The 26050-nt window shown below is 36.9% G+C and overlaps 1 protein-coding gene and 2 non-coding genes across 3 annotated transcripts; all 3 read right to left on the bottom strand.

The window, feature by feature from the left end:
• Window positions 1–4229: 4229 nt before the first annotated feature.
• TRNAL-CAG (transfer RNA leucine (anticodon CAG)) lies at window positions 4230–4310 on the bottom strand. Its single transcript has one exon. It is a non-coding gene; the product is annotated as a tRNA-Leu (tRNA).
• Window positions 4311–4932: 622 nt separating this feature from the next.
• On the bottom strand, window positions 4933–5014 carry TRNAL-CAG (transfer RNA leucine (anticodon CAG)). Its single transcript has one exon. It is a non-coding gene; the product is annotated as a tRNA-Leu (tRNA).
• A 1499-nt stretch (window positions 5015–6513) lies between these two features.
• On the bottom strand, window positions 6514–21758 carry LOC149959105 (ceramide synthase 1-like). The gene is made up of 6 exons (XM_090167347.1): window positions 21543–21758; window positions 19230–19398; window positions 13948–14128; window positions 11977–12138; window positions 8711–8888; window positions 6514–6612 (listed from the first exon to the last, which is right to left on the bottom strand). The coding sequence occupies exons 1-6, from the start codon at window positions 21756–21758 to the stop codon at window positions 6514–6516; spliced, it is 1005 nt and encodes a 334-aa protein (XP_090023473.1).
• Window positions 21759–26050: the final 4292 nt, after the last annotated feature.

Genomic DNA, 26050 nt, shown 5'->3' with positions numbered 1-26050 from the left:
AAGTCGAAATAAGTTACAATGTTGTAGCGATTATACTAAATATCCTGAACTATCAATTTATCGTTTTGTCAAACTGCTATTGGTCAACTGTAACTGTACAAAATTTAAAATAAAGACGTTTTGTAAAGCAGCAAAATATTTATTTTGAAGAGCGTATTCATGCGTGAGTTCCAGCGAAAAACGAAAGGTGCTAAATATTTGAGAAAGCGAGACGCTTCTCCAAAATATTTAATAGGGACACTTCTCCTATTTACTTCTGCTATCACCTATCAACTCAGCTCAACAATCATATTACCTAAGCTAAAAAACATTAGTCACTAGGGGGCAGGGAAGTAGCGAGGGTTTGTTGTGCCCGGGCAAAACTATTTTTTGCAATAAAAATACCTAAAAATGCGCCCCCTAATTTACGGCCGTGTGCCCCCTAATGACTGGTGGTTCGTAAAAAAAAGTTGGTCAAACATATGAGTGGTGCCCGGGGCATGGAACACCTGGTCCTTTGTCCCCCTCTTGCTAGGGGGTTCCGTTTGGGACCCCTTCAGTCTGGGGCTCCCTGCTATCGCCGACCAGCCGACCTAGCCAGTCAGGGCATGAAAGATTTCAAATGTCCGTTTCAATGTCTTTAGAAAATCGTACATTTTTTAAAAGGTTTATTGCGGAGGTTAACGGTAATAAGACGACGTTTTATATCGTTTGGTTGTTATTTCAGTTGATACCGAAATTTTACAATTTGATCTTTTTAAACCGTTTCAAAACGTTTCCAAAATCTTTCGAGTGAACGCGGCTTAACTGTAGGGAGCTGATGGTTAGCTCGCGTGGCATGTAGGGCTTTCCACCACTCTCCTACGCAATATAACCCAGCCACTGGTTAAAAGGTCTTACAAGTCACAAGATGACTTAGGCCCGTAGTGGTGCCTTGGGTATTAGCCTAGCTGAGGGTGTTTTTGGTTTGTCTACTCACAGTAGCGGCCCTAGCACGTTTTTCAGGTTGTGCGAGACCTCATTGTGGCGCCCCCAATAGGCAATCGCTAGTACTAGCCGGTCTCCGTCTTGCGGTCCCGATCTATTGTGGCATTTTCGGCAGCGCTGTCTACTCAGAACGATTTAGAAATAGTGGCGTAAACAAAGGGGAGGTCCCGTGTCAAACCCACCCCTTGGGCCTACCTTTGACTGTGATAAATTACCACCCCCTCCTTGACTCCTTATTAACATTCAAATATTTTCCCCCTCCTTGGCTAATTTTTGGCTACGCCACTGTTTGGAACCGTATAGAAAACATATTTAAATCGTTTCGAAACGATTCCCAGCTGCATGCGTGAACGTAGTGATATCCACAAATATTATGGAAATTAATCATTTCGGGTTATTGGCTTAAGTTCTACATCCTAGATATTGAAAAATTTTTAAATTGTTAATTCTTCAAAGAAAAAAGCTTAGTTATAAATTCGTGATTCTAAGAAATACTGTTGAATTGTTGATTTAAACAATGTTTATCTGAAATATGTTTCCGTATTTTAAAAACAAATGTTATAAACAAAATGCAAAACTTCCAAAAAACAATGTTTAAAAAAAGTAGTTTTATCCGAATTAATAATGTTCAAATATAGAACCACAGTCATCGTGTTTTGAAGATAGTTGATATAACTCTTAGTCTATTATCTTGATCAACGCACTTTATTCATTTGCATAAATCTATCCTGTTAATAATTATTGCTATATTTGGCAATATTTTTAGATAATGGCTATCCAATTCCGAGCTCTAGTCGGAGCCGGAGCCGGAGCCGGAGTCGGAGCCAAAGCTCGGCTCCCCTAAAAAGCCGTAGCCAGGAGCCGGCTAATTATTTTTTAAGCGCATGTATATATTAAGATAACACTAATGTTTCTGTGAAAGGAAACACTATTGTGTTTCAAAAGCTAATCAAAGCGTTAAATAAACTTCACAACATCATCATTCATCAATACTAATAAATATATTTTATTTTATTTTTACACAAGATAGATAACAAAAATAGCAATGGAGTGTACCACTGCTACAGCTAGGACTTAAATAATCAGTATTTACCAAGTTTTCAGTGGAGTGTACCACTGCTACTGCTAGGAATCGTAAATTCATAACAAAAAAGGGAGCGTCCATTAATTACGGGAGACGATTTTGGTGATTTTTCCACCCCCCTCCCCGCTTGGTGAGATGTCGTGAGATTTGGCTCAACCCCCCCTAATATCACGTGAGATTTTTTCAAAATGCGTATTTTTGGTGTAAATACGTTAATCTGTTCGACTGCGTTGGATTTATTTAAAAAAACATAATTTGCTTAATTATTTATATTTAAGACTAGTTAAGACTAGTATTTTAGACAGAACGTAGTCTAGAATCACAGTGAGAAAATCGAACAATAAAATACTTAAACTTTAAGTATTAAGGAACTACTAAAATTCGTAAAATAATATTCATTCTAATTCAGTCCACGAGGACTCATGTGTGGTCTCAAGAGTGACTACTGGAACCAACATGTCCATTTGATTTTCAGTAAAATCATCTGCGCCTTCAACCTCGCTCTGATTTAGCCACTTTAAACCGTTGTCGCTTGCACACAGAAGCTCAGTAACTCGGCGTTTGACAATCCGTGAAGGTCACACTTTGCGCACTGGTGCAGGTGGTGCTGTGTGGATGGCACGCTGGTTCTCTGCAGCCCTTGTGATAGATGAAAAGTAGATACCGCATGTACTGCAGCATCTCAGATCACCACGTACACTAGGGCAATAGAGGTCATAGGGCATGTTGATGAAGGTGTGCAAGGGTTGAATTACTTAATTTAACCCAGTTTTATCCCAATTTTACGTGATATTTGCCGAAACCCCCCCTCTCCTCCACGTGAGATTAGATGAGATTCAGCTCGATCTTCCCCCCTCCCCTAAACGCCTCACGTAATTTATGGACGCTCCCAAAGCTTAGACATAAAAAAATACCATAAAAGTATTGGAGTCAGCTCCGGAGCCGGCTCCTTTAATTCGGAGCCGGATCCTGGAGCCGGTTTAAAACACTTGGAGCTGACGCCGCGGATCCAGATAAGGCTCCGGCCTTCAGCGGAACTGGAGCCGGAGCCGACAGGGTTGAAGTCGGAGACGGAGCCGGAGTCGAAGCCGGAGCCGAAGTCGGAGCCGGAGTCGGTGCCGGAAACGGAGCCGGAGTCGGGGCTGGAGCCATGTGGAGCACTACTTTAAGCCATCGTCGAGATAGATAAACAGAAAAGGTTAGCGGCTCGCTCCAAATGGCGAATGTTTTTATTTGAACAATATTTATCCAAAAGCATAAGTCAGTAAAATTACCTTAGTTACACAACACATTCAACGTAAAATATCCATTGTTTAAATGAATAAAAAATAGACATTGTATAAATAAATACTCGTTTCCAACTTCACTTTTTCAAAGGATATGTTTAGGAAAAAATGTTGGGTCCTGAACAAAAGTGATAAGAATAAAAAATATTGCATATATTTTACTTATAAGATAAGCGAATTCAAGTTTTATAGAAATTAATAATATTTTAAAATAAAAATTATTTTTATCTATTTAACGAAATGTCGATATTTTGTTTAGTTCGTCTTATGAATAATTGCAATTTATTCATTTCTTCAACTCTATCCTTAAAGAAGTTCTTCAAAAAACTATAAATATTTTAGGATAATGAATATTCGATTCCGAGCACTAGGCCCGTGATTCGAACCCGCGCCCCCGAAGAAACTGGTGTCTGAAACGAGCGTTATAGACCACTCGGAAACACTGCCATCGTGTAGCTTTATTTTTCCAAAAATATCAGCTAAATGCTGTAAAAAGGTTTACCCTTGCCCCCAAAAACATAATTCCTGCAAAATTGAATACTGACAGCGGCGGGATTCGAACCCGCGCCCCCGAAGAGACTGGTGCCAGAAATCAGCGCCATAGACCACTCGGCCACAGTATTTTCGTCTACGTTTATATTTCCTAAAATATCAGCTAAATGCTGTAAAAAGGATTTCCCTTGCCCTCAAAACATAACTTTAAAAAAAATGGAATACTGACAGCGGCGGGATTCGTACACGTGCCCCCGAAGAGACTGGTGCCTGAAACCAGCACCATAGACCACTCGGCCACACTGAATTCGTGAAGGTTTATATTTCCTAAAATATCAGCTAAATACTGTAAAAATGTTTTCCCTTGCCCCCAAAAGCATAACTCCTGCAAAATTAAATACTGACAGTGGTGGGAGTCAAACCCACGCCCCGAACGGTCTGGTGCCTGAAACCAGCGCCATAGACCACTCAGCCACACTGTCTTCGTCTAGGTTTATATTTAATAAAATATCATCTAAATGCTGTGAAAAGGTTTTCCCTTACCCCCCAAAACATAACTCCTGCAAAATTGAATACTGACAGCGACGGGATTCTAATCCACGCCCCCGAAGGGACTGGTGCCTGAAAACAGCGTCATAGACCACTCGGCCACACTGTCTTCGTCTAGGTTTATAATTCCTAAAATATCATCTAAATGCTGTAAAAATGTTTTCCCTTGTCCCCAAAAACATAACTCATGCGAAATTGAATACTGACAGCGGTGGGATTCGAACCCGCGCCCTCGAAGAGACTTTTGCCTGAAAACAGCGTCATAGGACACTCGGCCACACTGCTTTCGTCTTGGTTTAAATTTCCTAAAATATCATCTAAATGCGGCAAAAAGTATTTCCCTTGCCCTCAAAACATAACTTTTAAAAAAATGGAATACTGACAGCGGCGGGATTCGTACTCGTGCCCCCGAAGAGACTGGTGCCTGAAACCAGCGCCATAGACCACTCGGCCAGACTGAATTCGTGAAGGTTCATATTTCCTAAAATATCAGCTAAATACTGTAAAAATGTTTTCCCTTGCCCCCAAAAGCATATTTCCTGCAAAATTGAATACTAACAGCGGCGGGATTCGAACCCGCACCCCCGAAGAGACTGGTGCCTGAAACCAGCGCCATAGACCACTCAGCCACACTGTCTTCGTCTAGGTTGAAATTTAATAAAATATCATCTTAATGCTGTAAAAAGGTTTTCCCTTACCCCCCAAAACATATATCCTGCGAGATTGAATACTGACAGCGGCGTGATTCGAACCCGCGCCCAAGAAGAGACTGGTGCCTGAAACGAGCGCCAAAGACCACTCGGCAACACTGCCTTCGTGAAAATAAAAATTTAAACGAAGGCAGTGTGGTGAGTGGTCTAAGGTGCTGGTTTCAGGCAGTGGTCTCTTCGGGGGCGTTTGTTCGAGTCCCGCCGCTGTCAGTATTTAACTTTTCAGTACGTTTGTTTTTGGGGGCAAGGGAAAACCTTTTTACATTATTGGAAAGCATCTGAACTCAATAATATTATCCTATAATATCCAATCCTATTGTTATGGGACATTTTAACAAAACAATTCTTCGATCATTACATTCTCCTTGTTACGGTAACATTTATTGTGATTTGGTATTCAGTTAGTCCAAATGTAATTGATCTCGCTGAAAAGATGTTTTTACAATATGTGTTCATGTTTCAAGAGCAATATGGATATGACTGCTGTCGTACATCAATTGGTTCATGTAATAAATGACGTGTACGGTGTACCATTTAGGGACAGCGTGGGGCTCCTCGAATTTTTCACTTGAAGATATAAATGGTAAAATAACTAAATTGGTCCATGGTATTCAACACCCAGAAATTCATAACTGTAATTGGCCTTTCTATAAAGTAACATTGGCTTTCTTGTTTAGATGTATCGGGCGCGGCACTCGTGACGTAGAAGTGACGTTTCACTATGATAGCCAATAGACGCTAGCATAAAGTCTATTTATGTCTTATTCAATTTGTTTAAAGTTCCACGCGCCCATCTTGATATTTTAGCGTAAATGGGTTCGAGCGAATTCGCGCGTGCTCCCTGAAATAAAAAAATGTGTGAGCCTTTACGCTAAAATATTAAAGAGCGCGTGGAACATTTTAGCAAGTTGAACAACACATGAATTAAAATTCAATGAGTCTCCCTTTTTAAAAAGATCTAACCTTCAAAACTGAACTGAACTCCTCCGTATCTCGTGACGAAAGCGATACATTAAAACAAGTTCGGCAAGCGTAATGACTTTATAGAAAGGTTTATTGAATACTTTGATGATAAGTCCCCATTCAAGTTGGAGGGTTTCATAGAATTAAACATAATACATAATAAAAATGTCACCAACAAAGACTACTCGTGTTATTAAAATACCGATCGATAGACAATTAGACCTCTGTGTGCACATCGTCGGTTTTATTAAACTCTTCAAAATCAAAGTTTTACAGTTGCAGTTCCTAATTTCAGTTAGACAAACCAAGTAATACCAGATCAGATATAGTCAAAGTCATATAACCAGATTGCTTTGATATTAAAAAAGATATAATATTGCCATATCCAGATAGAAACTGTGTAATATAAGGGCTCAATCCTTAGAACTGCTGTAACCTTAAGAATTATATATAATTTTCGATTTTAACTTAATTTCTTCTTTTCTGCTCCAGAAATTTCAGACAGTTCTTGAATGCTATCCGCTCCTCTTCTCAGAATTTTTAAAGAGAGTTTCGTGAGCATCTGGTAAAAACTAAGAATGATATAACTGTAGCACACGATGAATAACTACGACGAAGTTTCATAAAATAACTCGTCTTTTATGGTTTTTGATAAAATGTATCCGAAAATTACGGAGATTTTTAATATATTTTATTAAAATCTATAAAGTAGCAATTCTTTTATCAAAATTTAACATAAAAAATAAGTAGTCATTTAAATTTAGAAGTTGAGTTAGCAAATTTGTGTAGTAAGGAAAACGTCCAATGTAACATTAATTTTCTTTACTAATTTTTCTCTGACATGTCTTTTTTTCAAACACTATAATAGGTTGAGTATACTTATGACGTAGAGAGCATTAAAATGTCTAATTTTCAGATAATTTTAAAAATATTTTCATGTTTTTCAAAAATTGATTTTCTGACTGGAAAACCTTGAATAAGAAAGTTGTAGAACATACTTGAAAACGTACAAATAAAGTTGGTTCATTCGAACAAGACCGATATCTCATGAAAAATAACAACTTGGTCATAGGAGGCAAACACTTTGATGGCCCTTTCAACCACCAGAATAACCACGTGGGGGATTATTTTTATCCTCACTCGGGATTCGCTCACCATCATCAATTTCAACTTAACGTAAGGGCAGGTCTGGTCGGAGATCGACTGATCTGCCCCCTTTCTTGGCCATATCGGGCAGAACTATTTGGAGCTCTTACAGAACGTAGTTGCGAATGCGTTGGACGACATTCCTATGGTCAACTACCGCCGGCTGTGGTTTCAGCATGACTGTGCGCCACCGCATAAAACTGAAGCTATTGTAGCTCAATTAAACGCAGAATTCCTTCTGCGATGGCCTCCAAGATCACCAGACCTATCACCGCTCGACCATTTCCTCGGGGTCTTCATCAAGGAGCCCGTTTAGGAAACCTTCGTAGAACTGCGTCAAAGAATTATTGATGCCTCCCAATTTGTCATTCCCGATATGATATAGCGCTCATTTCGAGACATGCTTCATCGTGCGGAAACATGCATTGCAGCAAACACTGGAGTAATTGAACCCCACCTGTAATTTATTTATGTCTTTTTTGGTTTTGATTGAATAAAAAGATTAATCTTTGGTAAATTTGTGTTATGCTTAAAATGTGTTTTCTTACGGTGCCCGAAAAAGCTATTGCCTCCTATGAACAAGTTTTTATTTTCCATCAGTCGTTTTCGAGCGAACCAACTTTATTTGTATGTTTTCAAGTACGTTCTACAACTGTCTTCTTCAAGGCTTTCGTCTATAGCCTACCGGCTTGTCAAAAAATCAATTTTTAAAAAACATGCAAATCGTTTTCGAATTTTCTGAAAATTAGAAATTAGAAATCTGTCGGAGCAGAATCAGACACTCTGTGTATTGTCATTACATCCAACGGGCCACTGTTCAGATTATACAAGTCGTAATTTATAGATATCTGAAGATAATTAGTTAGTCAGAGGTTAATCTACGAGAGCCACCAACGGTCTTTAAATTATGAATAAAGTAAAACTATGGCAATAGGACCTTTACGGTTAATAAGAAAAAGCGGTACTTTGGCAGAATATGCCTTCGAGTCTTAATCTGGTTCATCTGTTATATTCTTTTCAACCAGCAATCTCCTTTCAACTCGTATAGATTCATTATTTTGTAATCTTATATGTAATCATATCTTAATAAATACAAATTAAAATTTAGAAATCATTTTAATCGAGGGATATGTAAAATCTAAAGCGGTGTGGAATCTCAAATTTGTTCCCCTCCTAGCGGTCGAAATCAGATTAGTTTTGGGTATAAACTATCGGATTTGTATTTCGACACATTTTAAATGTTTTCATATAATCTGAGCGTAAATGCTTATTTCATGAATACAGCAATGTCCGCAGCGCCTCATACGGAGACACGCCGCCGCAAAGTTGGAAACATAATTTGCCAGAGTGTCTGACCGAAGTTTTAGAACGGGGTTGTACCATTTGAGCAAGGTTAACATCTTCTAATGCACCACTGCCCTTGTGGGTTACTAGTGCTTATGATTTACTACAAAATTCTTTCAAATTGGGCAGGTTTCGGCAAAGTGAAATAGAAAATCAGCCAAATGTCGTACGATATTCCAGAAAGCACTCATGGCCACTATGAAGAGCATGAATACGTATCCAATTGATGCTTCAATTTCATGGTTGACCGGCATAGTGAGATACAAATGGAATTTAGCGCTAAATTCCCTCTTGAAGCAGATCGTTTGAGATGTTTTCAGTGGCAGCCAATACAATCGAAACAGAGACCTAAACAGGCGTTAATTACGATTAATTCATTAATTTGTATTTTACAGATTCATTATTTCGAATAAAGATTATTTGAAGTTTTAAAAGAATGATGGGCTTAATAAAAACTTGTGGAGGTTAACGGTAATAGTTAGTGTAGGGAGCTGTTAGCTCGCGTGGCACGAAGGGCTTGCCACCACCCTCCTATGAATTGTAACCCGGCCACCTGTTTAAGGCATTCAAAGTCGCTAGATTACTTGGGCATAAGGTTGTGCCTTGGGTATTAGCCTAGCTGATTAATATTATTATTTTTATAATACTAAAAGAGTCGCTGAACGTCACGTCAAGAATGTATTAATTTCCACTATGATTATCGAACTATATCATGGATGAAGGAACTTGGCCTGTAGTACATACAGACATAAGGATTGGCATCTTAACAGGAAATTTGGTAGACTGGGTTACACTAGCGCCACCTACTCGCCAGCGTACCGTACTATAAAAAAAATACGAATAATATATTTTCTTGGCGGATTTGCCGTCCGCAGAGTTTTTAAAATGGCGGAATTTACGAATCGCCCAAAATAAATAATTATTTCGTACTCGTTAAAATTCGATTACTAATTACTTAGAATTACATTTTATAGTTTCCCTAAAGATCTTTCAATGTAATTATTACTAATTTCGTTGATAAATCGTTTTTTAGTAGTTTTATCCAACTAATACAACTAAGCCTCGGTGTTCCAATTTCCAAATAACATTTAATTTAACCATAGACGAAGAGTTAAAGCTGTATTATTATAACGTAGGCTAAGAAATGCTTTTGTCTATGATTATAATTACTGGAAACCTTTATTCAAGCAAAAGAATTTACAGAAATTAATAGAAATAGTTAAATTTAATATGTAATACCAGAATGATAAATTTCAATATTCGAAAATACAAAATACTCTTGTGGTTTTCCAATAGTAAAAATACTCAGTTGCAAGTTAAAAAACACAAAATATCTAGTACATTTGGCAGAAAGATGGTAGCACGAATTTCAAATTTGGCATTTTACTGTAGAATTCCTGAACGTTCCTACGCGTGTTATATTATTCCATTTTTTTAGAAATGTGACCAATAAATATTTAATGTTGATTATTATATTTAAGCTTAGCGTATTTTTAGTGTATGTACGTCAACGTGGTTATCTCGGTAATATCTGTTCTTAACTTACCTTGGACGCGCCAAACTGATTTTTGTTTTGGTATGTCCCACTTGTAGTTCTAAAAATAAATTATTACAACGGTTCTTAAATCTGATTTATGGTAATTATTTAATTAATTATCACTTTCCCATAGACGGTAGTTGCCAAATTATTTAACGTGCGCAGGCCAAAGTCGAATTCCCGCTGCCGATTTACCGGAAATTTGCTTAATGTACTAAATATATTGCCCTTCTTATATTTGAATATAATACCGCTAGTTACAAATGTAAAACTTTTCATTTTTCTATTCCTTATCACTGTCGTTCAATAAATTATCACTTTTCGTCGACAAATTATCACTATCCAGTATCCATCATCATATCATCCATATCATCATCATCACTTGAAATTGTTTTTTCAGGTTCACTTTTTGGCGGCTTTAAAACATCCTCAAACAGTTCAATTTCAGGATCAATATTAAAAATTAAAGGTTCAGCAATTTGGAACAGTTTTATCTTTAAAAATATTGAAATCCATCCAGGAAAAATTATATTGAAAAAGATTCATAGCTAACCTCCAAGTGATATAGAAAAACGATTGTGGTGCAAAGTGACACGAATATAAAACGACCCCAGCTTCAAACAGCTCTGGCTCTCGTCCAGATAAGTCCATCCTACCACACTTTTCAATCCACTTGGTCTTAAGACTTTAAAGACTATCAAGGCCCCCTAAGTTTGAAACTAATGGGATTTAAACGTTAGACAAATGACTGGCCAAACTGGCTACATGAATCCACCTGGTGGGGAAAAATCGAAACTTTTGCACAATTCCCCCAATGCAAGCTACCGGATGGCAAGAGGTAGAATGGGTGGTAGTGGTGAGGGGGTTTAAAGGATTTGCTCTTTTTCACCGCCAGAAAGCGTAGATTCCTCTCCCGCCTTGTCTAGTGCTTAATACACGCGCCTTTATGCCCAATTCAAACATAGAGAGCCTTTGTGGTCTTATGATTTCAAACATCTTTATAATTATGGTAACACAGACTTATTTGATATATTTCGATAAAGTGCGTAAGAAATGATTTAAAAACGTTAACAGAATGTTAAGAAAACAAAAGAAATTTCAGGGTTTTTAACCCTCGAATTTCTACAGTTGTAGACAGCGCAATGCTGTTAGTTCCACTTCGCAAATTTACTAAATCCCTCCATTTTGAAAAGTCTACCCCGCGGCTGCCGCCGGAAGTAAAAATAATATTAGTATTTATTTAATTATTTATCTATCTATCTATTTATTTATTTTTGTAAATTTCGGGAAGGTGGCGAAACTTATTTCAGTCTTCTATTATTCCTATTAAGATGCCAATCCTTATTTCTGTATGTATTACAGGCCATGTTCCTTCTACCATCTGGGGCTAAAATGGGCGGTGCCTTTTTTCGGTTTTACTTAATCGCTTAAGCCAATTAGAAGACCAGCGATTCTGGTTTACTCGATCCAAAAAAACATTTTCGGGTTTGCGCGATTTAAACGCCGAAGAAAATGACTCGTGATTCTTAGAACAATACCGGTACTTCAACAAAGTTACTTGATAATCATAAATAATGGAATTTATTAATAATATTCTTAAGTATTTTCAGTCAATCAAAAAGATGTATATTAAAATCTTAGATATTAAATTTCGCATTAAGCCTTGTCCCTGAAAGCTAGTCAAGTTTCAAAATGTTACCTTTCATTACATTTTTTAAGCGACGGCGCGTGACAAACGTCATAATTGCTAAGCCCCTCCCATCAATTTAAAGCGTTTAATGAAATCAAAAGCGATTTCTTCCTAATGTACGGTGGCCTGGCTTTCTAGCGAGAAGTGTGTTCGCAAGTCCGAGTTCTTTCTCGTCTTCTAAAGGTTATAATGAAAACAAAATTCCTTACCAAGTGAGTGTAACGAAAAGTACAATGGCATCCGTGGAATATTTAAGCATCGGAATATTTCGGCCATTGAGAACTTGTACACTGCGCAAAGATTTTCCAATTTCCAAGAATATATCGTGGAACTGAGTCAATGTCAAAGTGATCAACGAACTCATTTCGTACCTGCGATTCGAAAGAAATGTAAGTTAGTTGAGTTAGTTAAGTTAGTTAAGTACAGGGTTCTTCTAGAGAGCTCCATCATCCCACTAAAATTCTCACGTCTGAAAGTTTCAACTAAGAAGACGTTAAATTCTTAGAATCGTGAAAAGCGTACACGTTGGAACTTTGTTCTTTTTTATAAATTAGGTGCCATGAAACACAGTAGCCCCAGGGCCGTATTTTCGCCTAGGCACACCTAAGCCTAGGCCTAGGCCTAGTTCTAGGGGCCCATCCTTGGAAGGGACCCTCCAGGGACCTTAAGTACCGTTAATTTCAATCTTAATTTAAATTTTAGAAATTTCTAGGTTGAACTGCGTTGAAGATTTTGTTTTACAATTACCAACATTTACTATATTTCTAAAAAGGGCCCCAGATTCCTTATCTGCCTAGGGCCCCAGGATATCTAAGTCCGGCACAGAGTAGCCCTAGTCTTTAACGTGGGTGACCCAGTTTCTAATTTCTTAATTTGGAAACAAGTTCGAAATGTCACCGTTAGAAGGTATCTCAATGCTCAAACAATAACAAAAACTTACTTTCGTGACAATTTTTCCATCTTTAAACTTATAGGTTTAGTAGGACACAATTAAACAGTTAACGGGTAGACAAACCTATGCTCAGCGGCAGGTTAAGAAAGATAAAATATCTAATACATTTGGCGGAAAGATACAAGCACGAATTTCAGGTAAATCGGCGACGGGAATTTCGAATTTCACCTGTTTTCTGTTGATTTCCTAAAGGTTCCTACGCGTGTTGTATTAATCCATATTAAAGATGTCCATTGCGTAAATTTCAAAGTGATTAATAAATATGTAATGTATATTAATATTTTTAAGCTTCATTGTAACGTATTTTTAGTACTATGCTCCTAAACAATCATCAAATCGCACTTTTATGTACGTCAACGTGGTCATCTCGGAATTAACGGTTTTCTAGCCAAGTTACACTGGACTCGCTAAACGGATTTTCTTTTAGCAAGAGAAATAGCGGACAAAAATGACCTTTCCCTTCGTTGCTATCTTGTTTGAGGGGCTCAATCTTTTAAAACTTCCTCCCAGCGAGCGATAACCAATAAAGACGCGCGTAAGTCAAGGGACGACAACGTCATTCTTCTCGGGAATAAAGTGCTGACCGAGGTAGTCTGGCAGCATGTCAGAAATTTAACCCTTGGTTCCATGGCTTTTAATATTTACGTATGTAATACATATAATGCACAAAGTGTTACAAAGTTTCCAATTTCTAATTTGATTCCGCCCTTATAACCACTATCCCCTAATCAAATTTGAATTTAGTTTGATAAAATATCATTAAAACGAAATTTTACAGCATTAGAAAACCACCATTGGCATTTGTAGCAAGTTCGTCGGAACGGGGAAAGACAGAGAGTGTTCGGACCCCTCTTGGTTGTTAAGAATTGAACTAAAAATAACACATTTTTCGTTCCACTCCATTTCTGCTGTCTAGAAACAAAACCTAGTAAATTTCAATTTTTGACATTTCGAATTTTATATTCAATTACATATGTGAATCGTACACTTACTGGAAAAACTTAACACTCCAAAACATTCGTGGATGAGATATATCAATAAATAACATTTACAATACCATAAGAAATAGTGGTAATCAAATTAAATTGGCGTTTACTAGGTTCTGCCATGGGGCAGCCGAATTCTCGAGTTCTTCCAACGTCACTGATTGGTTTAATGGCAGCTGACAAGAGCGCATCGCAGTCAGGACCACATTCATATCCAGTACGATAACTGAACCTGTACTTGCCTGCACCAGTATGCCAATATTAAGAGCGTGATTGTGATGACGTGATGGACGATCATTAGCACGTTGTCGACGCTTCTCGATTCGAAGAATAAGCTCTTGAGGAGGAGGTACACGAAGAAGCTGGTTTCGATGATGCTGAATATCCTGACGTCAATCGGAAATTCGCTGCTAAAGCGGGACTCTGAAATTTAAACCATCCAAAATTATGGAAGATGAACGACTTAGAGGAAATACAGGAATACTGAACAAACTGTTAAATTTAATTGAGTTTACTTCAAATATAGTTTGAAATATGGCCAAACAAATTATTTGATTATCAATTTACTGTAAGGGTTTCGACAAATTAAAAACATTTCAACGATTTAAAGAGCCAGGCAAAGTTATTTTTAAATAATATGTTCCACGTAATTTAACAATTTGATGGTGACCACTTTTCTATGTAATTAAAATTTTTATTTTTATTTCGTGTTTGAGTACCATGTCCCAAAGTTTCAAAATCTTAAAAATCCCGTCATTACTTTTGATATTTCGCCCTTGAATTGGTAACCTCGGAACACTACAGAAATTGGGCCTCAATGCCAGATGGAAAATGGGCCTCCTTTATATCGTATATGTTTGTAAAAGTATATAGTTTTTGTATTCAGAAATAATTCGTTAGATAATTTACCTTTTATTTAAATTAACTATAATAATACAAAAGTAACTTTCTAAATTCTAGACCACTAAAATTTTACAAAGATTTTGTTCGCGATTTAGCGCTTGCGAAGTCACCAATCAGTTTGGAAACGTCCATTTATTCAGATTCCTGAGCTTTACTGTAGTATTTCTCAGAAAATCCTTTATTAATTTCAATTTAAAAAGGAACTATCCGCTGTTGCCATACTAACAGGAATAGTTAGAAATAACATAAGTGATGAATACAGTTCAGAAAAACTAGCACTGATAGTATTTTACGATAACCAGCTCAGCAAGCTAGGAAATGGTTGTGAGTTTAGTTATTTTTATTTTCAGCGTTTTAACGCAAAGTGACTCAGAAAAATCGGTTGAAAATAGTGCATGTAAATCTTTTGCGTGTTTTACAATTGCGTTTTCGTTCAATTCAATCAAATTAGCAAATGCATTTAGTCTTCGAAATTAATTTTCCAATTGCGCAGTTTATCAGAGGAGACGGTATGACCCACAGCAAGGTCCGGGAAAGTGACTAGCTTTTCAAGACCGAGCTATTATCCCGAAGCAACTAAGGGCCGATTTCAGCAAGTTGTATCTCCTCAACCACTCAGAGTAGCGAGACAAGCAATACCATTGGAAAGAGCAGGCGCATACGACAAACATACAATAAAACTAATTTCGGGGCTGTTATGCTAATAATACAACGTAGTTCAAAGATAGCCAAAATGTCAAAAAAAAACTTTTATCTTCTTCTTTCTTCTTCTTGCAGACCGCTATAGAGTAAAAACTACTTGTCCGATTTGCATAGAAATTGGTGACTCCTACACGTTTGTTTAGGGGGGGGGGGTAGCTTAAACTCTCTATTGTCTCAAAATTATTGCAAGACGGCTAGACCATCGCGTTGGATTTAATGCTGTTAATACAATGTCGGACTCGCCTGTAATTTGGGACCGTAAGTCCGAATGATTGATACAGGCAAAAAAACTTTGAATAATGGAAAAATAGTTTTATATCTCTGTAATTTGATTTACAGCGTCATTAATGACTAAATTCAGATTATGTACCGCACAATGTACATAAAACGCATTTGGTTTTAGTTCTTCCAGGCGAGTTTACCCTCCTGAGTACTTTCCGTTCATTACCCTGTCCTCGGCATTTCAAAATATTTATACCACATGACTTTATAAGGTCGCAAATTATGAAAGTCGCACCGGCCGCAGTTCCATCTGTTAATCTTGTAAAACTCAGAAAAGTTTCTTTCACTTCAATTTTCTTAGGTTTACCGTCATATGGATCTTTTAAAATATTAACGTGGTGAATATCTAAGCTTAATCTATCTATTGTCGAAATATCTTTGGTTGTATCAAAAGTAAATAGACATAAACAGAAAGTCGTGGATTCTCACCAAGGCCAGCGCCATCAAAACTGAGAAACTACTTTATCAATTCTTGGCGGTGCCGACCCTCCTCGCGTATCGCTACAAATTTGGACATTGCGCGAGGTACATGCGAAATCCGGTTTCAGAAACATCGTTTTCCGCGATAGAAAGAAAGTTTGCGCCAACATGGAAAGTTCAACTTCAGCTAAACTTTTATATTTAATGAAAAATTACGCTACAGACGTTTTTTTTTAAACTTGATCAACTTGGAAAAAGAAAAGAGGCCATGCAATACATGATAGACAATGGAAGTATGGAGGAAATTATTCAAGATATGCTATCACAATTTAATTTTTGAAAAGAAAAATATTGATACCGTCTCTAAGCCAAGGCCTAAGTCTAACATTTCACTTTGTGTTACAATATCATTAAGTTTCTCATTACTTTTAACAAACTCGGTTTGTACTCCGACGGTAAACCATTCCTTAATGTAAAAATTACACTGATTTGCTTGGTTCTTAGGCATTAATAGCGGATGAGCTGCAGTTTTTTTAAGCGGAATCGCGAATCCTCTTACGTAGAATCCCAATAGAATAAAAAAAGCAGACAATCTGAAGAGGTTACACTTTGTCCCGCCAGGAGCGCTAGTATCGGAGGGGCAAATTTCACAAATTCCCGTCGAAAATTTCAAATTTGTTTAACCGTTTTGATTGGATGGCTCTTTTGGGGTGGCGGAAACTAAGGGTTTGCATCTCAGATTAGATGGAATCCATTAGGGAAGGTACGAAACGACTCGAATCTAAGACTTTCTGTTTATGTCTATTTACTTTTGGTTGTATCAACTATTATCTATAATTTCTTTACTTAAAGGGAATATAACCTGCAAAGCAATCTTTATGGAAGACCCTTCAATTTTTCAAATTACCCTGTACAGTGGCGCCAAAAATTTCTAAAGCCAAAGGCATGAGCGGCCAGAGCTGCAAACGTTGGTGTTCCACACCAAATACCTGAGGTTATATTCCATTTAATTGTTTTTTTTTAGATGTTGAGTTTGTTGACCCAAGCAATCAATTAATTCGTTTTGAAACGTAGAACTCAAATATTTTGTACTTCCTTCCGGTAAATCAACCACTTGTCTCATGATTGGATCATAATCTGCTAAACGTTTTAAAATTTTAAGCATATGTATCAGAATTCTCGCTATGCCCATTTGCATTTCTTGATAATTTTGGAATTATTTTAATTTGCCGCTCTTACACCTTTCTCCAAAAGTTACTTACTTCTTTAATAGATTTTTCCAAAGTGCTATCAATTCCCAAGTTATTTTTTCACATTTCTTTGGTGAAGCAGGCCTTAACATGCCTACTACTATTTTCATGATCCTTCATTTTTCTAGATAAATTTTGCCAATCATTGATACCTTTGGATGATAAAATAAACGAATAAGTAGATTAGTCCATTAGAAAAGGGATAATAAAGCTAAACCCTAAACAAATTTGAAGAAATTAAAAAAACTTACTAATAGCTCGTACCAAATAGATCTTCGAATGAAAAACTAAATTAAATTATATAAAATAACCAGAAATTCCAACTGTAGACCGATTTCGTCCTATTTGGGACTCGTCAGTACCATGCGGGAAATCTGGCTTGCGACTATAACACCGAATAAAGAAACCAAGCCTAATTAATTAATTTAATTTAGTTTTTCACTCGAAGATCTATTTGGTTCGAGTTTCGAGTCTTTTTGTTTGCTCGAAGACTTATCGGTACGAGCTATTAGTAAGTTTTTTTAATTTCTTCAAATTTGTTTAGGGTTTAGCTTTATTATCCCTTTTCTAATGGACTAATCTACTTATTCGCTAATTTTATCATCCTTTGGATTGCAGTCCATACTGATTCATTTGGTCTAATTACATTTTATAGTTGAATCAGTGAACAACAAGCAAGGCTCGCATTATAGGAAATTGCCCTGTTGGTTTACGAGTGTCATGTTTCAAAATATTTTTTTTCATGTCTGTTGTCAAATTCTCAGGATAATTTGCGTTATCAGTAGTATACTTTTCATATTTTAGATTTTCAATGTTAACATCTTCGTTTCTGATTGCATTTCGGAATTGCCGCGCCAGTTTCACTCACAGCAGTACATAATGGATCCGTGGATAATTCAGTTTCATCTTAAGAGACAGTTTCATTGTTTTCTTTGATTACCTTCAGTTCTATTAATTTGTTAGTGTCGTGAGGTGTAGAGGCGGTATCACTTTAATAATTGGATGTTTCAAAATTTGTTTATTTCTGCAACACGCTTTAGTTTTCGTTTCAGGGACACACTTTTATGTTTTTATTCATTTTGATAGACACTGTATAACTTAATATTAAACTAGTTAGTTTGAAGTGCTCAATTTTAAAACAAATAAATGCTTACCGAATAACAATAGAAATTATTAGTATACACTGGTATACGACCACCTAAGTGGCGTCAGACCGTCTAATATTTAGTTACTGGTTTTGTAAATATACCGAATTTATATGCGACGGATGGACGACGCCGCTTATTTAGTTACTAGTCTCTTAAATATACTGCTTTAGCATTTATTGTTGTAACTTGTATGCGACGGACAGACGACGTTGCTTAAAAACCTACTGATCTTATAAATATACTTCATTTACTGCCATATGCGACGGATGGACGACGTCGTTTATTTAGTAAAGCTTACAATCAAAAGCAGGATACTTTTTTAGGGCAGATGTGTTCTACGGATAACCAACATCGTTCGACTGTCGACATGAACGGAGGAACTGGTGGGCCTCTTGGTTAAGGTGGGCCCCAATACGGTGCGTGGGGTGCATTGGCCGATTTACGCAACTGGAGGTCAGATCATCTCTGACACAAAGCTGTTTGAGTTTGTTCCAATAACATTAACTTCAATTATAGTAAGGAATAACTCTGTTTTCATACCAGAGTGACTGATAAAAGTCACAAAACCTTAGGTAGGAATCGAGCCTACATCCTATGGGTTACCGTCCAATTTATGAATGACCCGATTGGGTTGGGACGGTAACCCAGAGGTTACACGTTTGATTGCTGCCCGAGAGGAGGTGGTTTTTCTCTTTAACTCTGGTATGGAAACATTCGCAGAGGTATTAATTGGTTAAAGAAACTTCTAAAATTTTATTCATGCACTATAAAGATATACTAATCTCAACTTGAACGCTTATGATTGACTAACTAACTTACTGAATTCGGTTAATTCGCAAATTTTCCTGGGGGTTTGGAAGACTTCGTATTTTCCTACAGTTAAGTAGACTGCGTAACTCCAAATAGCAACGAAAAAGATAGATTTGTAAACGCTCTCCTCCAAGTTCTCTCTCTCCTTAAAGGGAACTCCCAGGTTACTGGAAAAAAACTGCACCAAAATTGATAAATCGTGTATAAAGCTGGCTGAATATCGTTGGTTATTTCAATAAATGCTAACTTTACCTCAATTAAAACATGGAATCTTTAATTTTGTAATTACATTTTAAAATATCCTATTCTAAATATATTATATTGTTTGGATCTTTATTTATTTAATGTTGTTCGCAGATTTTTTAATTTTAGACTGATATATCCTATTTTATTTAATGGTACCCATTAGCTTAACTACGGTTTATAAAATAAAACAATTGCTCCTGATCGTACGAGACTCGAACAAGAACTATCTTTAATATTTACAAAGACTAAATAATAGAGGTGGGACAATTATCAAGAAAATAGTGCTTGAAATAAGCAATACATAACATAGGAAAATCATTGTGGTGTCACGGAGACAGTGGTACTTGTGTTCTTTGAAATCCTTTCGCGAGGAAGCAAGAGAACATCTCAGCGCCCTACGATACTACTTTTATTATTTTCAAAACGAGTTTGGAAAATTTTGAGTCTTACTCTTTGTCATTGCACCCAAATAAAGCTGGGGTATATCTAATCGATAATTAATAATTATGGCTATAATGAAATCAAGTCTGTGTAGGGTTTATTTGAATCTAGTTAATAATAACGATAGATCAAATATCAGATTAACCGCATTTACGCCCAGATTTGATCAAATTAGAACAAAATTACCGAAGCTAATCTGAATTCATCGTAAGTCGAGAAACCAAAGGTAAGGAGTTTAAAGATGCCTTACACTTTTAGATTTTACATATCCCTCGATTAAGTTTCTGTCAATATTTTACTCTCCGTTTTCCTATTTTGATTCTCTTTATAGAAGATAAAATATATATCTACAAGACGGAGAATTCAAGAAAAATGTTCACCTAACTTGACGAGATTAATTATATCTGATCATTTCAGATAAGGAATTCAATACAATTAGAAATCAGATTGGTGGGTGAGGAGAATAAAAAGGTTTAACCTGAAGTAACATTTTTTAAATATTATGGTCAAGTAATGGGGATTTTAAATTATGGTTAAGTTGTCTTGGGTTAATTAATTAGAATAATTGAGATTAGGATTAAGTGTTCCATTAAATAAATAAAATAGGGAGTTAAATGGTTACTTTAATAAAATCATGAATAAGCATAAGAAGCAAATCAAAGGTATGTAAAACAAAGAAATATATTTACACGAACACAAAGAAAGTATATTTACACGAACACAAAGAAAGTATATTTACACGAACACAAAGAAAGTATATTTACATGAACACAAAGAAAGTATATTTACACGAACACAAAGAAAGTATATTTACACGAACACAAAGAAAGTATATTTACACGAACACAAAGAAAGTATATTTACACGAACACAAAGAAAGTATATTTACACGAACACAAAGAAAGTATATTTACACGAACACAAAGAAAGTATATTTACACGAACACAAAGAAAGTATATTTACACGAACACAAAGAAAGTATATTTACACGAACACAAAGAAAGTATATTTACACGAACACAAAGAAAGTATATTTACAAAATCATGTCCGTCTCGCGGAAGCTTGTCCGAGAGGGCCAAAGTCACGGCGCGCACCAATTTGAAACCGCATCGTGTCTTCTTGGTCGCGTTCTCAAATCTGTCTTTTCCTCGCTCGGGTCGGAGGTTTAATCCCTACGATGGGTATTGCGAAATCGGTGGCAACCTCCTTCCCGTAGCGAGGAAAGTTTTTGGCGACACCATACGCCCGAGGTATCATTATAAGTTCAGGGAGTATAAAAAATGTTACACTGATCTGAATAACAAATTACATTCGAGTATCTGTAAATTTCCACCTGAATAGCCTGATTAGCTGGTCGTTCGACGGTTGGAATTACTAAGTCTGTCATTATTTTAATCCACGTGTCGTTCAACTCTCACGAAGTATTCGAAACTAAGTATTCTAGTAAGTTTGAAAAAATCACGAAGTTGAATCTTTTTGTTGAAATGTATTTTGGTCTATATTTACATGTATACTAGCTCGACTCAATAATTGAATCGTATATTTAACTAGATTCTTTATATAATTAATATTAGTAAAACAATAATTTACAGCAAAATTCACTCTTAAAATGAACCAATGTAAACAATTTTACCTTTGTAATTCGCGCAATTGATCTTTTGAGAAGACAGTGAAGAACAGTCGCTATCGTAAGAAAGAAGAGGTCGTGGAGCTCGAAATGGTATCCACTGCAAGAGTTATAAATGACGTGTCCCTTGTTGAACCAGTCTCGGTACACTTCGAATATTAATACCGCCGCTGTGCTATCGTTCCAATCCGCAGATTCGGTTTCGTTTTCATTCCCGCGCATCTTCCAATTGATATCTAAAGTAAATAAGTTTTTATAAAATAGAAATAGCATTGGCCAAAGCCCATTAATTTCTCGGAACTTTTAAATACAATTTATAAAGTAATAAATAGTTGATTTCAAAAATGAAAAGAATACCACCGTGTAAAAAGTATTAAAGGTTCCTCTGAACGGTACGAGACCAACTTTATTGTTATAGCCACGCGTGTGTTGCACGCGTGCTAGGAAATTAGACTTGGCTCGTGACATTATCTCGCTCTGGTAGACATTCGGTCCACTCTCTTTATATAATCAATTATTCAAAACATTCTCAAAGGAAAATGAAGTAATACACAGCTTATGCGAATGTACTTGTTTGTGCTAAATGATTAATTTGCGGTTTAGCCTAGTGACCCATTGGATGATGGGTGGTGGTAGATGCGTAATAATCGCAGATTGTAACGCTTTTCTACTACTAATATAGGCCTATAGGTGCCTCGCGTTGAAATATACTACTACTATGCTACTAGATTAAAATGGTTCGTAAGGACAAGTTTTTGCCATACCCAGATTCTGATTTAATGATCAACTACTAAATTTACTATTAGACAAACATATCGAATTGAACTACTAAATAAAAACCAAACAATACCGCTAACAAATAAAATACTACTATATCAATTTACATGACCCCCAAAATAACTACATGCAGCATGCACTCGACCAATGCCAGACTACTAAAAATACGCGGTCTACTATATACACTAATTGCGCCATATAGAAAGTACTCATCACTATTCTTGATTATCTTTGGTCTCGAGACTTGAAATAAATGAATAAGGTAGATGCGAGGAAAGAGTTCGTAGAGTTGAAGAGACGAGTTGAAGGCTTGAGACGTTGGAGATACGATGAGGCTACTACTATTGTCTACGAGGTGTCGTGGTGGTGATGTGCATATGAAAACCATGGTCCGGCGATAACTGCTCAATGGGCTGGAGACATTCATAAATTGCGACCGGCGCGAAAACTATGTTCCTTTTCTTAAGGTCATCCGGAGCGGTGTTTTAAGATCATCCTTTACTTTCGGTCCGGAGATACGGTTCCTCTTCTCTCACTTTTCTTCTTGTCTCCCAGTTTTGTTGTATAAACCACGTGACATTTTGGGTCAATCCTGGTTTTTTCATTACCCAATCGAATTACTATGACGGGCTGTCACGTGGAGGGACACTATGATTTGACCAATCACCAAATTTCGACGTAGGGCTTTATTCCAAGCGCCCATGTGTTTCACATGTGTTTCAATTTCTTGAGATCACATTCGGTGACAATTACACCAAACAATAATATCGTGGCGCACTACTATAATTGTAAGCATTGGTCGAGAAAATCTGGCAAAGGTTCGAGTTCAATAATAAATACACGTGGCATGCACACTATACGCTATTCACCGTCGATTCTAAAGACGATCGTAAAACTAAAAATCAGTGCCTGGATTGACAGGAGGGCAATTTCGGGCATCTATAGAGATTCCTTTTAGCAGAGTAGTAACAATGGAAACACGTTGCATCCCTCTTTTGGCCTTTCGCTAACTATTTCCCATTCCTACAAACTATCCAACGCGACCATATGGGGATGCCAAGGGACGTAAAATAATTGTTTCCCTAACAAAATCTAAAAGAGGGGTAACGTATTGAAAAATATTCGTTACAAGTTAAATAAAAAATTGTTTGCATTATTATTATTTAAAGTATGATCTTAAATTCAAATTAATTGAAATCCGTTGAAAACTGGCACCTATAGTACCAACGTTCACTGCTACCCGCATAAATGAAATCTAGTGTTTTGGTACAAATTTAAGAACCCGCCTATTCCATTTAATTTATTTTTAAAAACATACTTAAATAATTGTCGAAATATATTAACGAATCTAATTAGAACCGTTAAATACAATAACTTTAGAAATAAAATCAATGAGAATAACCAAGACAGTAAACAAAATTGAGAAACGATAAGCGAAACCACAAATAATGTAAATAAGAAAGTTCCTAAGCATAAAATAAAAACTTACGGAGAATGCTTAGTTGTAAATGAATATCCAAAAATCGACGCGAACATTTTAATTATATTTTGAAACAATAGGCCCTAAATTAGCTCTAGAAAGAGTTGACGCAATTAATTCCACTATCCGAAATTAAAACCTATTCTTGGCAAGATAAATAAAATATTATTTCTAATTTGAAAAATTTAAACTCTAGAGGATTTGATAACATCCCAGTAAAACATTAAAGACAATCAACCAGTTTATATCTAAACCTTTTATGCAAATCATTAAATAATTCAAAGCCCCCTCGGATCCAGATGGGCAACTTCTTTTTTTTTTCGGGAAAAGGTGAATAAATGCACTTTTTGAAATATTTTGATATACAGTTGATCTAAAAATTGTATGTTCTTACCTAAATTTCTTTTCCTTACCTCCACTTTGGTCTGAAATATGGTCCCACCCAAAATTTGTCTCTCGAATCGTGCCTTAAAAAGGACCCAAGCTTAGTTTTTGTCCAGGGTCCCCAAAACCATTAAGACGCCCATGTCCCCTACCTCATAGCGTTTTCTGATTCGTAGTTTGACCACCACTCTCCTAAGCTTAAGGGGAAACGACGGAAGAGAAGTAAATCTTCCCTTCATAGCAGTAAACACTGACTTTCGGAATTGACCTATATGGGACGACAGATATTCCAACGCAACTCTTTCTCTGTAGCGAAGCGCCATCTATAATTACCTGTTGTAAATAAAGCAGAGAAACGGGCCATCAAAGGTGGATTTCTTCCTCCCAGCGACGCTCTCCGAACTGAAGTCGGTATGCAGCAAGGTCCAAACCACTACCTCGGCTGATTCCTGGAGGACTCGTGTGTCCGCGTATGCTCTTCTTCGTGAGAAGCAGAATCCGGGTTCCCACGAAATCATGCGTCTCCAGCTTACTCGACGTGATGACACACTTTTGGCGCGTCTCGGCTGCAACCGCATTCCGACGAAGACGCTACTTTTTCGTTTCAACCTGTCTCCCACAGACAGTAGTTCGAAGTGCGGTGCGGTTGACACTGTGGAACACATTCTCTTCGACTGCCCCGACCAGCCTGCTCCACGGCTGTGTCTCAGCAACGCTCTCCACAAAAGGCAACTTCCTGTTTCTTTGGATGGGGTCCTCAAGGCGGTTCATGCAGGCTTCGCCGAAGTGGTCGCTGCCACCTGCGTCATTCTTCGACGTGCCATTAGGAACTGATAACTATAGTTTCTGACTTTCATTGTTTTTTTCTTATCTCGATTTTTCATTGGATTTTGTAATTGTGAAGGCTCTATGCTATATGCACCAATTCTTCACTCTATGTTATTCTCCCCCACCCCCCCGGGTCGATACGAAATACATGTATGCAAGCGCGATACCACTACCATAGGTTAATGCTTTTATCTCACATTCTTCGAACCTTGATGCATTGTTGTTTTTATGTGTTTCATTCAGAAAACAATGGAATGGTTTGTCAACAGGCCAGCATTACAAAACCTTAAGTTCACATGCGTTGTTACTAGGGTCTAATATACCTTAATAAACCATTTTATTGTTGGTGGTTCCATCTATGACTTGTCCTTGAAATGATGTTATATATTTTTCGCTTGTTATCAGGTTTGAATATTGTAATTATACGGGGCGCCATGATTTAGGGTGGAAATAAGCAGGCCTCGCCAGACCAAAAAGTCCGCACTCTCCTATGGATACTGCTTAGTCTTATGACCTAGTTAATTCAAAGTTGAATAACAGAAATAACAAAAACAATGTTATATATCATATTTGAAAATTTATTTTCTTCTCCAAAATCAACAAAACAATTTTTTTTAAATAATTTATAAATTTAAAGGAAAAAACTTCGTTAGATTTGCATATACCGGGTGTTTACCAAAGGTTATGAAAAACTTTAAGGAGATATAGGGGGTGAATTGAGAAGTATGCCTGTTTTTTCTCATATTCCTACGATGAGTTAAAAGAGCGCCAGAGAGCTTCAAAGTGTGGCCTACTGGACCCTGGAAGTAGGCTGCAATCAGCACAAAACCAAGCAGCAGTTAAATGGGATTTCAGTAGTACGATGAATTTGCGAGAAATTGCGGTCCATCACGACTTTAAATACTGTTTAAGTTTACTTTTGTACGCTGTTTACCTCGATTTGTTTACAAAGTCTTTTTTTACCTATCACACGAACCCAAACCTTAATGTTCGCATTTCCCTGCTACTTGGTTTTGTGCTTGTTGAAGCCTACTTTCGGGGCTAG

Source organism: Leiobunum rupestre, chromosome 2 (assembly GCF_980474605.1).
Source record: "Leiobunum rupestre chromosome 2, qqLeiRupe1.1.hap1, whole genome shotgun sequence".
Taxonomy (NCBI): Eukaryota; Metazoa; Arthropoda; class Arachnida; order Opiliones; family Sclerosomatidae; genus Leiobunum; species Leiobunum rupestre.
The sequence above is the reverse complement of the archived record's forward strand: the minus strand, read 5'-3'. Positions and strand labels throughout refer to the sequence as shown.

Coding starts and splice junctions, on each gene's coding strand:
- LOC149959105 (XM_090167347.1), bottom strand. CDS start 21,758: ATGCGCGGGAATGAAAACGAAACCGAATCTGCGGATTGGAACGATAGC. Junction 19,399..21,542: donor CAATTGCGCGAATTACAAAG/GTAAAATTGTTT, acceptor ATTTTGGTGCAG/TTTTTTTCCAGTAACCTGGG. Junction 14,129..19,229: donor TTGCGAATTAACCGAATTCA/GTAAGTTAGTTA, acceptor TTTAAATTTCAG/AGTCCCGCTTTAGCAGCGAA.